We start from the raw sequence: 16643 nt of genomic DNA, 5'->3' as shown, positions 1-16643 counted from the left end.
GCAAAAAGACAAAGCAGATAAGCTGTAAGTCTACCTTCTTCATGGTCCAGGGCACATAGGCTTCCTGCACAAATAACTCACAACCTTCCCAAGGCCACCTATCACCAGACACTCAGCTGATAGAAAAAGGCAATTTAGCTCACTGCAACCTTGGTGTTATCGGAACTGCACAAGTGCTCTGCAGCACACAGCACAAGCACCATTCTATAAAATTCCCAGTAAGCCTTTGTCTCCCTGCAGTCAGCTCGTCTCTTGCTGACCTGCCAGTTGCACCCTTGCAACATATTTTCATACCCTCTCTAATAAATCTGTCTTTCTTTACCTATAACTGTCTCGGTAAATTCTTACCTCCCATGCCACCAGCCCAGACAGTCACTGACTGGAACTTCATTTTCATACACATTATTAGTTATTTGTTCTGTTGGCATAAATTCCTGAAAGTAGGTTTTCTGGCATCAAAGATTTGAATCCAGTTTAAGGCTTTTATATGAACAGCCAAATTACACCCTGATAAAGTATGAGAATGGCAATTTCCCACACTCGTACCAACAGTGATTTTGTGTGTGTGTGTGTGTTTTATTATTATTATTATACTTTAAGTTATAGGGCACATGTGCACAACGTGCAGGTTTGTTACATATATATACATGTGCCATGTTGCTGTGCTGCACCCATTATCTCGTCATTTACATTAGGTATATCTCCTAATGCTATCCCTTCCCCCTCCCTCCTCCCCACAATAGGCCCCGGTGTGTGATGTTCCCCTTCCCGTGTCCAAGTGATCTCATTGTTCAATTCCCACCTATGAGTGAGAACATGCGGTGTTTGGTTTTCTGTTCTTGCAATAGTTTGCTGAGAATGATGGTTTCCAGCTGCATCCATGTCCCTACAAAGGACATGAACTCATTCTTTTTTTTTTTTTGGCTGCATAGTATTCCATGGTGTATATGTGCCACATTTTCTTAATCCAGTCTGTCACTGATGGACATTTGGATTGATTCCAAATCTTTGCTATTGTGAATAGTGCTGCAATAAACATACATGTACATGTGTCTTTATAGCAGCATGATTTATAATCCTTTGGGTATATACCCAATAATGGGATGACTGAGTCAAATGGTATTTCTAGTTCTAGATCCTTGAGGAATCGCCACATTGTTTTCCACAATGGTTGAACTAGTTTACAGTCCCACCAACAGTATAAAAGTGTTCCTATTTCTCCACATCCTCTCCAGCACCTGTTGTTTCCTGATTTTTTAATGATTGCCATTTTAACTGGTGTGAGATGGTATCTCATTGTGGTTTTGATTTGCATTTCTCTGATGGCGAGTGATGATGAGCATTTTTTCATGTGTTTCCAACAGTGATTCTTACCTGCTTTCAGTAGTGGTCACAATCAAGCAGGGAGAATTTACAAATGCAAACAGAGGTAGATACACAACACCACCAACTGTGGTTATTAGGCACGATATATTACAAACAGGACCCTGACTTTACATGAAATGGGATGGTAAACAGCCTCACCACCATAAAATCAATAGAGTGGGAGTGTACAGGGAGGAAATGAGCAATTGGAAATTTTTACAGAAGTGGAATTCCAGGCATTACAGGAATGAAAAAAGCACAGTGTTGAATAACATCGTTTTTTAGGCCGGGCGTGGTGGCTCAAGCCTGTAATCCCAGCACTTTGGGAGGCCGAGACGGGCGGATCACGAGGTCAGGAGATCGAGACCATCCTGGCTAATACGGTGAAACCCCGTCTCTACTAAAAATACAAAAACTAGCCGGGCGAGGTGGCGGGCGCCTGTAGTCCCAGCTACTCGGGAGGCTGAGGCAGGAGAATGGCGGAAACCCGGGAGGCGGAGCTTGCAGTGAGCTGAGATCTGGCCACTGCACTCCAGTCTGGGCGACAGAGCGAGACTCCGCCTCAAAAAAAAAAAAAAAAAAAAAAAAACATCGTTTTTTAGAACTTTGCCAATACCTGGGACAATGCCTTACTCTGGGCCAGGCTCACTACTTAGAATTTTTTTTTTTAGTAAGCAATGACATTTAGGCTGCAGGACACCTGGACACAGAGATAAGTGAATGTGTTATTAAAATAACTATAAAGGCCGGGCATGGTGGTTCACCCCTGTAATCCTAGCACTTTGGGAGGCTGAGGTAGGTGGATCACCTGAGGTCAGGAATTCGAGACCAGCCTGGCCAACATGGTGAAACCTTGCCTCTACTAAAAATACAAAATATCAGCTGGACGTGCTAGTGGACACCTGTAATCCCAGCACGCAGGAGGTTGAGTCAGGAGAATCACTTGAACTCGGGAGGCAGAGGTTGCAGTGAGCTGAGATCTCGCCACTGCACTCCAGCCTGGGCAACAAGAGCGAAACTCTGTCTCAAAACATAAATAAATAAATAACTATAAACTATTTATTTGAATAAAGGCAGCCCAAACCATGCTAAACACAATCAGGTGTTAGCCATGCTGATTTTAGCTCTTTGCTTATGAGTTTTATTTTTTAAATAAGTTTTATTTTGTATATTTGAGATATACAGCATGATGTCATTAGATACATATAGAGAGTAAATTGGTTATTGTAGTAAACAGATTAACCATCTATCATCTCACATAGTTACTTTTTTGTGTGACAAGAGCAGCTAAAATCTACTTATTTAACAATAATAATCCCTAATAATACATTATAATTTTATTAACTATGGTGCTAATATGTTTTCCCTAAAATCTGAGCCAAGAGTCCTACTTCCTTAGATCATGACCTGCACCTCCACCCTGTGGCTCAAATGTACTACCAGATGCTCTGACTCCTTTTGTAACCTCTCATACAGTAGAAATGATGGGCTGAGATGACATTGAACTGCAATCCCCTTATCTCATTAGAGGTAGGTTTTGTGCTTTCTTTGACAGATACATTAAAACAACAAGCAAGTATAACTTCTAGACAGAGCAACTTCTCACAAAAATAAGACCAACGATATGCATTTTTCATGCAAAAATAAGTATAATTTGTCTTCTGAGAAGGGGAATGCAGATCTTGGTATAATTAAGTAGTTTGCAAATTTATCACAATCTATTGCCCAAGGGACAGGGGAAAAATTACCCCTTATATGGTGAGTCTTAGAGAGTCCTGGGCGCTGACACGGACACAGGGAATTCACTGAGGTTCTCCTAAACACTTTCAATGGGACCGCCACTCCTTGGGGTTAGTAATACCTTCCTCCATGTAGCACGGACGGACTGTTCTGAAGGACAAGGCCCCAGCTTGCTTCTGAAGCTCCATCATGGCTGTCCAGCTTTATTTAGGCTGTGGCCTCGTTGGCTTGTCTTTAAACCAAATCAATTTAACTTTTTTATCTTGAGTTTGTGCCAGCAGTGCCCTTCACTGCTGAGAAGGATGAGTTTAAGTTTGCATTTACATATAAACTCATGTGGCTTTCCAGAAAATGTGGATCATAAAAGTTTTCTTAACCAGTTATTCAAGATGTCCAGTTATTCAAAAGTTTTCTTAACCAGTTATTCAGTTGAAGAGCTGGTTGTTCTCTGAGAATGACATCTTAATTATAGAGTCCTTAGGTTAATTCTGAGAACCAGTGGTGAGGGCTTTTGAATTTCAAATGACCAGAAGAAGAAAATGGCTTAGACCCTCACAAATGCATAAGGAACTCGCCCATCCAAAGCTACCCAAGTCACTCAGAAAGGAACACTGTCTTCGCTGGCTGAGAAGAATATCCCGGATAAAGGAGGTTTTCTCTCTGGGCTTGGGATTGGCTAGTGGCATTCCCAGGAAGTCAAGCTTCTGTCTTTCTCTACCAACCCCATTAGAAACAAAGAAGGCTGTCATTTCCCCCAAACTGAAAATGTTAAACGAACTTGATCTTGTCATATACAAGAAAAACAAACTTGTGCAATTATCATCATCAATATCACCATAACTTACACATTGGGTCCCCCAATTTCATGCATAACCCAGATCTCAATTCGTGTAATCTTTTCCTTCTGGAGGTTTGGAATTTCATAATCTGCAAAAAAACTGAGAAACATTTCTTAAAGCCCTAAAGCAATATGATATTTTTTCCATTTCAGTTTTTAGTTAATTTACACATTACTTTTCTTTAAAAAAAGGGCTTTTAGAAGTTTTTCTTCTTTAGCTTTTATTTTTAGTTTACTTTTTATTCCAGTATTCATCAGCTGTTAATGATTTAACTCTATAGACATGGCTCTGATCACCAGGTCATTCATCTGTTTTGCTTTACCTGAATTTACAGAAGCAAGCATGAGATGGGGACTAGGATAATTTTCTTTAGCCTCTGTTTAAAACAATTAAATAAAATTTTGGCATTCTCTGTTGTGCTTGAATGTGCTGGTGTTCTTACCCTTTGATGGGATAGGCTCCTGTTGGCTCTGAACCGTTCAGCATGACGTGGATCACCCCAGAACTATCCTTTGAATACTATGAGAAGAACCAAGTATTTTTAGCAAATAAAGACATGACATTTTTCTGCTATGAAATGAGCATTTTTACAAATTGTCAGTTCTAAATAATGGCAAGGATATGATAAATGTGGCATTTCATATGGCTTAGTAGAAATGCAAACTGGTTTATTTTGGAAAGCACATTGCCTTGAAATGTCAAAAAACTCATAGACTCAGTAATCCATGTCTGGGAATCTACCCCAAGAAGATAATAGAAAATATGCAGTATCTTATCAGCTATAATAAACTAGGTTATGCTCCCTTAGCAAAGAACCTCGAAACTGCAGTGACTTTAAAACAACAATGATTTATATCATGCTCACACTACATGTTTATCACAGGCCCACTAGGGTTTTGTTGCATGTGTCCTCATTCTGGGACACATCTGCAAAATCTCTGATTGCCAGGAAAGGGAGGAGACAGTGACAAATCATGGACCACTTCTTAAAGGCTTCCACCCAAAAGTCACACACATCACTCCCGCTCGCAACTGATTGGCCAGTGTAAGTCACATGTAAATAATTTCATGAGGCAGGGAAGTGCAAGCGGTGGGCTCAGAAGACAAGCCAGAATTATCTGGCAAACAGCACTAAGGACTACCAGGAGCATTGTGCACAAAGATGTGTGGTGCAGCATTCTTTGTAATACTGAAATATTATAACCAATACCAAATACTTAACAAGGGAATGGTAAGTAAACTGTGATACTTAAGTGTCTGAAATATTAACCAGCCATTAGTAAAAGTCTACAGTATTTGCAATAGCATAGGAAATGCTTACTTTCAAAGCAAAATGCAACAGTTGTTGGAGGAGCATGAGCTTTACTGTGTTAAAAATACATGGGCCGAAGTCTAGGATTCCCAACGGAGAGACAGGTCCACAGAAATTCCAAAATCTCCACTTCAAAATACTACTGGAGCGTGTAATTTCCCTCATAAAATGTTTATAGTAGAATGAAGGAGGTGTAGAGGTGAAATATGTGGCACTGATGTATAGGTGGCTGGGTTCACTCCCTAGCAAAATGATACTCAATACCAAACAATATACTCCATGTCATCCATGTCTCAGATTGCTTCCAAATAGTGCTAACAGTCATAGTTAAATTCTTAAATGCCAATACCTGATCACCACTATGCTAAACGGGTTGCCTTTAGGTGGTAGGAATGTGGGTGATTAATTTATATTTCTATATGTGTCAATCACTATTATGAGCCGCTATTACACTGACAAAAAGAAAAAAATTATTTTTTAAAAAAATGTGTGCAGAGCCAGGCATGGTGGCTCATGCCTGTAATCTCAGCATTTTGGGAGACTGAGGTGGGCAGATCACCTGAGGTCAGGAGTTTGAGACCAGCCTGGCTAACATGGCAAAAACCCATCTCAACTAAAAATGCAAAAGTTAGCTGGGCGTGGTGACACGCACCTGCAGTCCCAGCTACTTGGGAGGCTGAGGTGGGAGAATTGCTTGAACCTAGGAGGTGGAGGTTGCAGTGAGCTGAGAATGTGCCACTGCACTCCAGCCTGGGTGACACAGAAAAAAAAAAAAAGACAAAAATAAAAATAAAAAGTACGCAGATGCAATGAGGCTGTATAACGTTGTGGTTGAAAGTCTGATCTCGAGTCAGCCTGCCTGGTTTCAAATCCTAGCTCCCCTACTTGTCACTTCCATAACCCTAGTCAAGCTTCTTGACCTCTCTGTACCTTACTTTATTATCTGTAAAATAAGTTATTTTATTACGTTATTACCTGATAAAAGTCTCTGCCTCATATAATTGTCATAAAGATGAAAATATTTGGCCAGGCACAGTGGCTAACACTTTTAATCCCAGCACTTTGGGAGGCTGAGGCGGGCAGATCACGAGGTCAGGAGTCCGAGACCAGCCTGGCCAATATGGTGAAACCCTGTCTCTACTAAAAATACAAAAATTAGCTGGGCATGGTGGCACACGCCTGTAGTTCTAGCTACTCGGGAGACTGAGGCAGAAGAATCACTTGAACCCGGGAGGCAGAGGTTGCAGTGAGCTGAGATCGACAGAGCGAGACTCTGTCTCAAAAAAAAAGATGAAAATATTTAAAATAATAACTGCTAACATTTATTGAATACTTATCTGCTAAGGTTCAAATCCACTTCTCATCACTATACCACACTACCTCTCCTCATGCTTCAACTACACAGCAAATGCCAAGGACTCAAAAAATGTGGGCACTAGTATTAGATTTCCATTATAGAATTGGAGGAAGTATAAGGTGGTAGTTTGCAGCACACACTTGAAAGTCTGGCAGATCCACTGGGTAAAATAAATGGTTCCTTTACATGTAATGTTGACATCTCCCCTGAGTTACTGTTTGATCCCACTTTCAGATGATAACATCTCTGTAGCCTCCCAGTTCTCAATGAGGGGCTCTGGCAGCTACTGCCAACTGACTGAAGTCTGTGCTCAAGATGAAACCTACAGGTAGTGGGAGCAAATGGTGTTCTCTTGGGGTAGGCAGCAGAGCACAGTAATAAATAGAATATGTTTTATCTGGGAGGGATCCTCTGCTTAGCTCCAAACTGCAGCCACCATGGAGGATTTGGCCAAGGTCCTTCTCACCCTGACTAACAATCTACCTAGTGGACATCTGAGGATCTAGGGTAGAAGAGGAGACCAAAAAAGACATGGATAGTCCTGAAATGGGGTTGACGGTGGTGGGTGGAAGTGCCCTGACATCCACCTGGTCAACCTAGCTAATGTTTAATAGTCAACAGCTCTTTGCCAGGCACTGAACTAAGAACTCAACCCTCTTTATTTGTAATCTTTATTCTAATTCTCATGACAGAGAATTCTGTAATCACTGGCATGCTATAGCTACTGATAGCTGTCATCAATTCTGGTGACATCATTCTCTGGGAAACAGACCTACCTTCAGGGGACCATTTCTGTGTCTCCAGGTTATCCTCCATCTCCTATCAGTTCCTCTCCCGTTAATATTAGTCTTGTGGACATTTCTGATCCCCACAACTTGATCTCAGGTGTACTAGGGTCTTCCATAAAGCAGGAGTTGCCCCATTTTATGTAGCAATTGAAATCATTGCTTTGAAATACTAATGATAACCATGACATAATGGAAATGATAATGACTAATTAAAAGCCTCATGCATAGTCAACATTTACGGAATGTTTTCTCTGTGCCGGGCACTGCATTAAGTATTTTATTTCCTTAAATTCTCACAACTTTATATAGCAAAGAGCATGAATCATGATGTGGTAAAAGTGGAAAGTGAGGCTCAGAGAAGTTGATTGATGACCTGGGGCCCAGACTCTGAATCACTGTATTCCATCTCTATGGGTCCCACACACGCTCAACCACTCAGATATCATCCCAGCATTACCTGGATGGATGCCCTTTTCCAAAAGGAATCCACAGGATTATTTTCACAGTCTTCTGATGTAGGGCAGGATTGGTAATCGACTCCTAAGGGGTAAGTAGACAAACACATTTTATTCCTAAGATTATCTATCTCAGAGAAGAATTAACTTGAATTAACTTACAATATATCCCAGTTCCATGACGCGTACTTAGCCTCCATTCTGTACAATATGTGCAAGTTTAACATCCACAGTTCTTCCCACTTGATCCACAAGGAGCCTGGTGAGGGACCACCTTGTCCATGATACTAAAAACGTTGGTCATTTTGCTCACCACAAATGTGAGGAAGGCAGAGAACTAAATAGCTGGCTAGTGAGTGAGCCTAGCTGACCACTGAGCATCAGCATATTAGCTGGGTTATTTCTCTACTGGAGCACTAGTAAAGCAATGTTTAAAAACCCACAAACAGCAACAAAAACCCTTTGCTTTACTGGGAGAAGTGCCGTCTCCAAAAATTAAATCGTTAGCCATTATCTTAGTAGTCAGTGCAATGAAAAAAAGGATTAAGAGTGATAATGCTTAGCCAGAGAACAGAAATTTTATAACAATTGAAAAATATACAAAATGTCAAAATATATTACATTTAAAAATGTTTAAGGACAGATTAAAGACCCCAGCAGATCAATGGGATGTGGAACATGCTTACCATATACTCTATAAAGAAAAAAAATTTCTAATCTACAAATTGACCTTATATTCCTAGCAAGAACTGCTATTAATGGCATTATTCATAATAGCCAAGATACAGAATCAATCTGTGTCCATTAACTGATTAATAGATAAGAAAATAGACCGAGCACAATGGCTCATGCCTGTAATCTCAGCATTTTGGGAAGCCGAGGTAGGTGGATTACCTGAGGTCAGGAGTTCAAGACCAGACTGGCCAACATGGTGAAACCCCATGTCTACTAAAAATACAAAAAGTAGCTGGGTGTGGTGGCATGCACCTGTAGTCCCAGCTACTCAGGAGGCTGAGGCAGGAGAATCGCTTGAACCTGGGGGGCGGAGGCTGCAGTGAGCTGAGATTGTGCCACTGCACTCTGGCCTGGGCGACAGACAGAGACTCCATTAAAAAAAAAAAAGAAAATATGGCATATATACATAACAGAATACTATTGAGCCATTTACAACAACATGGATGAACCTGCAGGACATTACGTCAAGTGAAATAAGCCAGGTACAGGAAAACAAATATTGCATGATCTCACTTGAAAGTGGAATCTTCAAAAGCAGATCTCATAGAAGTTGGGGGTAGAATAGTGGCTACCAGAGGCTGGGGAGGGGAATGGATAAGGGAGATGGGAAGAGGCTGGTCAACAATGTTACAGTTACATAGGAGGAATAAGCACTGGGGCTGTAATGCACAATAGAGTGGCTATAGCTAACAATAGTGTATGCATATTTCAAAATAACCAGTAGAGAGGATTTTGAACGTCTCACTATCTCACTACAAAGAAATAGTAAATGTTTAAGATGATGGATATGCTAATTACCCTGATTTGATTATTACACAATGTATATATGTATCAAAACATCACATTGTATGCCATAAATATATACAATTTTTATGTGTCAATCAAAAACAAAATAAAAATAAAAACTTGAAAAAAGAACCAAGGCCAGGTACAGTGGCTCATGCCTGTAATCCCAGTGCTTTGGGAGGCTGAGGCACGAAGATTATTTGAAGTCAGGAGTTCAAGACCAGCCTGGGCAACATGGCAAGACCACATGTCTACAAAAATAATTTTTAAAACAACCTAGTGTGGTGGTGTGTGCCTGTAGTCCAGCTACTTAAGAGGCTGAGGCAAGAGGATCCCTTGAGCACAGGAGTTCAAGGCTGCAATGAGCTAGGATCACACCACTGCATTCCAGCCTGGGCGGCAGAGTGAGACCCTGTCTCAAAAATTAACAATGATTTTAAAATAAAAATAAATAAAATAAAAAAGAGCTGCTGTCAATGGTTTGGGTTTGCTATTTTCTTCACTTTTTTCTGTGTGTATATTTTCATAGATGTATTGTGTATATGTGTTTTTATTTGAATAGCCTCATACCAATCACAGGGTTATGTAAGTTTATTTTTCGCTTAAAAATATGCCTCTTTCTGGGTCAATAAATAAAAAACCCCATCACCATTGCTACTGGCCCCACAGGATTCCATGACATACACATACAGTTATTTGGCTGACCTGAACTGCTGGACTTCGGTTCTTTCTGACACAAAGAGCCCTGATAGGTGGGCATAGATAGAAAAGGGCAGCGAAGTGAGGAAGAAATAACTGGTGGTTTTCTGGAATGCTCTTCCTTTCTTTATGTGTTTTTCATCACATTCCTCCCCTCCTTCTCCCCACACTCTGCAGCAGCATCAAACAAAAGCTTCCTGGAAGTTCTCCATTGAAAGATTGGCTGTGTCCATTTGACCTGGAACCTGCAATGCTGCCCATCTCACTCACAGTGAAAAGCAGAGGCCTCACAACATCCTGTGCCACCGGGCCCTCCTTTATTCCTCCAGCCCCATAGCTTGCACTTTCCTCTTTGCCCACTGTCCTCTCTGCTGTTAAATACGTCACACACGCTCCCACCTCTGGGTCTTTGCAATTGCTGTTCTCCCATCAGAAAATGTTCTTTCTCATCTCCTTGTTCAAATATCAGCTTCTCAGTGAGGTTTTCCTTAGGCATCTAGGTAAAAATGCAACACTTGCCTCTCCCCAGCCCTCCACTCTCAACCTTTTTTGTCCTTATGACCTGTTTTATTCTTCTCCATAGTCCTTATAATCTTAAGACAGACTGTATATTTCACTTGCCTGTTTATTGTCTTTTCTGCCCTCCTATAATGTAAGCATGGGGTATTAATTTCCTCTCATTCTCTGCTGTGTTCCTACTGTCTAGAAGATGAGGGTCAGGCACATAGTAGACACTATAAATTTTAGTTTGATGGACAAATGAATGGAGGAGAAATAAACAGAACTGATATTAGGTTAACTCTTTTCTTTGTTTTTGTGCCAAGTCTCACTCTGCCATCCAGGTTAGAGTGCAGTGGTGTGATCTCACCTCAGTGCAACCTTCATCTCCAGGGTTCGAGGGTTTCTCCTCCCTCAGACCCCCTCAGCTGTGATTACAGGCATGCACCACCACACTTGGCTAATTTTTTTGTATTTTTAGTAGAGATGGGGTTTCTTCATGTTGGCCAGGCTGATCTCGAATTTGTGACCTCAAATGATCCACTCATCTCGGCCTCCCAAAGTGCTGGGATTACAGGCGTGAGCCACCATGCCCGGCCTGATATTAGGTTAACTTTTGAAGTGACTCTGATACCCAGGAAGGATCTCCAGTCTTCATGATGAGAACACTCCCTCACCTCCTTTCCTTGCTAGCCTCCCTCCTGAAGCTTCCCTGATGCCCTGGTGGAGGCTGGTGTCTCACTCTGCTACTCCTCAGAACACCATTTTTCCTGCATTATTGCCCGTATCACTCGAGCTAATGCCCCCCATGAGACTATAAGCTCCCCAAAGATAGGGACTGCTGTGTCTCCAGCTCCTAGCACCACAGTTGAACGAATGAGGAGAGTTTGCAGAGCATTCAGGCCAGCTCTTGTGACTCTAACTTTCCTTGTGACTTGGATCTCGAAATATCTGCTGGCGGCCTGCCGTGGTGTTAAAGAGCACAGCCTTCAGAATCCATCAGGACAGGGCTGAGACCCAGCCTTACCACTTCCAGTCATTTAACCTCTCTAAGCCTCAGCTTCCCCCTCTGGACAAATGAGGATAGTAAGGCAATGTTGTGCAAGGTTGAGAAAATGGGCTGTGGAGTCAGACTGTCTGCTGCTTACTAGCTATGCCCCCCGAGCAGTTTTCTTAATCTTGCTGTGCCTCAGTTTCCTCATTTATCAAAATGGGGATTATGATAGGATCCCATGAGGCTGTTGTGGGCATTAAATTAGTATGTGTGTGTGTATATATATACACACATACACACACACACACACACACACAAAGTGCTTAGACTGGCACCTGCAAAAGATAAGTATTCTCTAGTATTGTTATTATTAACTATTCTTGTCACTTATTTCAGAGGACTCGGAGAGGATCAAGTGAAATAAATGCATATGAAAGCATTTAGCACAAATGGTAATACATAGTAAATAGGAGCTCTTAAGTCTCCTGTGATTTGTGCAGGAGTCTTACCAGAGGCATTTTTCTGTCGACACCAGCTCAAGAAATCTGCAACCCTGCCATACAGAACATCACTCAGGGGCATGAAACGACGGGTGTTTCCTGCAAAGCTGTTAACAAGGAGGTGGCTATTTTCCCAGAACAGGGACTAAGGAAAGACAAACAAAATATCAAAATACAACACAAAATCAGACTCTTCAGGCACAACATCATCAAGGCAGGTCAGGCAATCCAGTTCTCATTCAACTCTGACCTGCTGCACAACAACTGAACGTTCTTATTCGTTGTCTTTATTTATTCATTCAAAGACTGCTAGCATCTCTCCTCCCTTTATTCCCAGGGTATCGTGCAAATGTTAATGGAATATTTTCTCACTAGTACTAAATATACATGCACGTGGTAAGATTCCCTATATTAAAAATGATCAAGGGACCTGGGCTGGAATCCTGGCTCTGTCATGTGTTAGATATGTAATCTTGACCAAGGCATGCAATCTCCCTGTTTCTCAGTTTCTACTTCTGGAAAATGCAGAGCATGAGCCCTTTCTCTTCTTCCACAGCTGTGGCCAGGATAATATGCAGTCACAGAAAGCACTTCCTAAAGTGTCACGTGCCTCAAAAACACATTGCTTTCATATTACACTTCATAGTTTCCACTATAGTGTTTTCCTATAACAATAACCCAAATCCCCCAGTCACTATTTCATCTGACCCTCAGCAGTCCAATCAGTTTATATTTAGACTAGAAGGTCCCCAATGGTGGGGGCTGTTTTTCACTGTCACAGCCTTAACCCTTAGCACCAATGACTGGGCAAACAAATAGCCCAGGAAGTCTTTACTGAGTTCATCAGCTAGCACTGAATCTCTGAAAGAGAAGGTAAAAAAGTTGGCTTCCGCGCTTTTAGTGACAGGAAGACAGCGAGGTTCAAAAAACAGCATATACTCAAAATCATGTTTTCAGCCTATTCTATCTTTGAACCTCACAGTTCCATTTACTTGCCTTTACAAATAACACACAGTGGAAAAAATGAGGTTAAGAATGTTTATGTCACAGAAACAAAAATGGTGTCTAGCATTCTTTAAACTTGAGGCATTTTTTAAAGCAAGGATTTTATGGAAATTTTCTCATTTATTTTCACTTTATTAGACCTTAGAGTGTAGACAGAATATAGATATGTGGTTTTCTTAAATCAACTGGTACTGAATAAATATAATCTTAAGACCCATTAAATGGAGAGACTGGTTTCCCAGAAGGATACTGAGATTGAGAGTTTTCTGAATTACTCAAGGTTCAGGCCACTGGGCCAGTTAGGATGAAGGTTATTTAGAATTGACCAGATGTGGAGGCCCAGTGTGACAGGTACGCCATGTCCTGATGTCCCTGTGCTGATTCTCACACTGACTTGCAAACTTAGGAAATTTTCTTCTGCCCACAACCAGCTGGAGATCTAGAATCACTGTTGGAAACTGATATGGGTTGGATTTATGTCTCTTGTCAAATTTTAATCCCCTATGTTATAGGTGGGGCCTGGTGCGAGGTGATTGGATTATGGGGGCGGATTTCCCCCGTTGGTGCTGTTCTCCTGGTGGAGTTCTCAGAAGATACAGTTATTTACAAGCCTGTGGCACCTCCCTCTGCCCTTGGTCATGCTTGTGCCATGTAAGACACCTGCTCCCACTTTGCCTTCTGCTGGAGTAAAAGCTCCCAGAGGCCTCCCAGAAGTAGATGCTGCCATTCTTCCTGTACAGCCTGTGGAACCGTGAACCAATTAAACTTCTTTTCTTTATAAATTACCCAGTCTCAGGCATTTCTTTATAGCAATGTGACAACGGACTAATACAGAAACAAAGCTAGCTTCCCACAGAGAGCTCAGCACACACATTATGTGTGCTGCCTGATGTTTCTGTGACATTGCAGGATGCAGGGGACAGCTAATCTCACACCTGGCCCATGCACCATCCACTTCTGTAGAGACAGAGAACAAAGTTTTACCAAGACGGTTGTAACATTACCTTATCTCTGGGAATAGAGTGCCTGGACAAGTTAATAAAAAGGTCATAGTCCGAGGGAAGCACGGAGCAGGGATCCTTGTCCAGCACCACTTTAAAGGCTTCCCAGATGGCTGTGCAGTTCTTGTTCCTGTGCAAAAGTACAAGTTGGGAAGAACACACACATGCACATCATGATGTAATGTGAAGTATTTCCATTTCTCTTAAGAGCTCTACAAGAGATTTTGTCACATAGTGACTCTGCAGAAGTAGGCTTACAAAAAAGACAACAAATTATCATGGCTCAGGTGACAGATTCAGAAATCTGACACTGGAATTGCCTCTCAGAAGGCACTGCACAGATTTCTCAGAGCTAAGGAATACAGCCTTGCCCTAGGCTCACAAAGACAAGCAGAAATGGCACCTAGCAGGAGGTGACAATTTCAGTAAACTATACAGCAGGTGCCTCTTCATTTAGAACTAACAGTGGGGGCGGTCTCATTGTTCAGGTCCACTGTGGACCTAGGGGACCAGGTGAGGCCAGGCCAGGCCAGCCAGCAGGATGTGTGATGTTAGGAGGGAGGTCCAATGCTGCAAGAGGCTTCCATCCCTGGCAAAGCAGGTGCACCCTCCAGTGCCAGCCCCTCTTGAGGTCCATCCTAGTTTTCAAAAAATATTTCCCACGGCATTTGTGACTTTCTGTTTCTCATACTGGGTGGTGTGTAACACAGGTGGTTCTTATATTATTCTCTGCTGTTTTTTATTTGCCTGAAATGTGCGACAATAAAAACGATCAGCACAAGAAAGCCATCGCAAACACAAGAAAACGGGGGCCCACAGAAGGAACAAAAATCAGTAAGAAATGTGGCGCTGGCAAGAAAGACCCAAACTTCAGAAATCCTCCAGATTTAGAGGTTCTGAAATTTGAATTCCGGAAGGACTGGACTCAAGGAATTCCAACCTGAGACCACATTCTGGGTTCTGAGGGCTCAGACTGAACATCTGCTGGGTGGCAATGGGGTGTTACCCAGTTCACCTCTAGCCCACCCTCACTTCTAGAGGGATACCTCTCCACCCTCCTTCACACTCACACACACACACACCCCCACACCTCTAGACCACACACACATCCCTCACCTCTAGACCACACACACACACACACACCGGTTACCTCCAGACCACACACACACCCATCCCTCACCTCTAGACCACATACACACACACACACACACATCACTCACCTCTAGACTACACATACACACCCCCCTCACCTCTAGAACACACACACATCTCATCTCTAGAACACACACACACGCCCCTCACCTCTAGAACAAATACACATCTCACCTCTAAAACACACACCCCTCACCTCTAGAACACACACACCCCTCACCTCTAGAACATACACTCCTACTTCTAGAACACACACACACACATCTCACCTCTAGAACACACACCCCTCACCTCTAGAACACACACACACCCTCCTCACCTCTAGAACACACACAGTCTCCCTACCTCTAGAATACACACACATCCCTCACCTTTAGAACACACACACACACACCCCTCACCTCTAGAACACACACACACCCCTCACCTCTAGAACATACACTCCTACTTCTAGAACACACACACACACATCTCACCTCTAGAACACACACCCCTCACCTCTAGAACACACACACACCCTCCTCACCTCTAGAACACACACAGTCTCCCTACCTCTAGAATACACACACATCCCTCACCTTTAGAACACACACACACACCCCTCACCTCTAGAACACACATAGTCTCCTTACCTCTAGAATACACACACACCCCTCGCCTCTAGAACACACACACACACACTGATATGGTTAGACTTTGTGTCCCCAACCAAATCTCATCTTGAATTGTAATCTCGATAATCCCTAGGTGTCTAGGGAGAGACCAGATGGGAGGTAATTGAATCATGATTGTGGTTTCCCCCATGCTGTTCTCTTGATAGTGAGTGAGTCTTACAAGATATGATGGTTTTATAAGTGTCTGGCATTTGCCCCTACTTGCACTCGCTCTGTCCTCCCGTCCTCTGAAGAAGGTGCCTGCTTCTCCTTTACCTTGGCTTTCGCCATGGTTGTAAATTTCCTGAGGCTTCCCCAGCAATAAGGAACTGTGAGTCAATTAAACCTCTTTCCTGTATAAATTACCCACTCTGTGGTATTTCTTCATAGCAGTGTGAAAACAGACTAATACACACACACACCCCTCACTGCTAGAACACATGCACACACTCCTCATCTCTAGAATACACACACACCCCTCACCTCTGGAATACACACACACTCCTCACCTCTAGAACACACGCACACATACCCCTCACCTCTAGAACACACACACACACAGCCTTCACCTCTAGAACACACACACACAGCCTTCACCTCTAGAACACACACACACACCCTCACCTCTAGAACACACACACACAGCCTTCACCTCTAGAACACACACACACACCCTCACCTCTAGAACACACACACACATCCCTCACCTCTAGAACACACACACACATCCCTCACCTCTAGAACACACACACACACACCCTCAC

At 42.5% G+C, this 16643-nt stretch overlaps 1 protein-coding gene across 5 annotated transcripts in view; it reads right to left on the bottom strand.

The window, feature by feature from the left end:
• Window positions 1-16643, bottom strand: part of BST1 (bone marrow stromal cell antigen 1) — a 32270-nt gene that overhangs the window by 14423 nt on the left and 1204 nt on the right. For 4 of the 5 annotated variants that reach the window (XM_033213803.1, XM_033213804.1, XM_033213805.1 and 1 more), the window contains exons 2-6: window positions 14078-14204; window positions 12078-12213; window positions 7859-7941; window positions 4387-4463; window positions 3951-4043 (exon numbers count right to left, since the gene is read on the bottom strand). In XM_033213803.1, the coding sequence (XP_033069694.1) occupies window positions 3951-4043; window positions 4387-4463; window positions 7859-7941; window positions 12078-12213; window positions 14078-14204 (516 nt within the window). The remainder of the gene's footprint in view (window positions 1-3950; window positions 4044-4386; window positions 4464-7858; window positions 7942-12077; window positions 12214-14077; window positions 14205-16643) is intronic. The other variant, XM_033213807.1, reaches the window with a different exon arrangement.

The sequence above is a fragment of the Trachypithecus francoisi genome, unplaced genomic scaffold (genome assembly GCF_009764315.1).
Source record: "Trachypithecus francoisi isolate TF-2019V2 unplaced genomic scaffold, Tfra_2.0 Lachesis_group1, whole genome shotgun sequence".
Classification (NCBI taxonomy): Eukaryota; Metazoa; Chordata; class Mammalia; order Primates; family Cercopithecidae; genus Trachypithecus; species Trachypithecus francoisi.
This window is presented reverse-complemented; position numbering and strand designations above follow the sequence as displayed.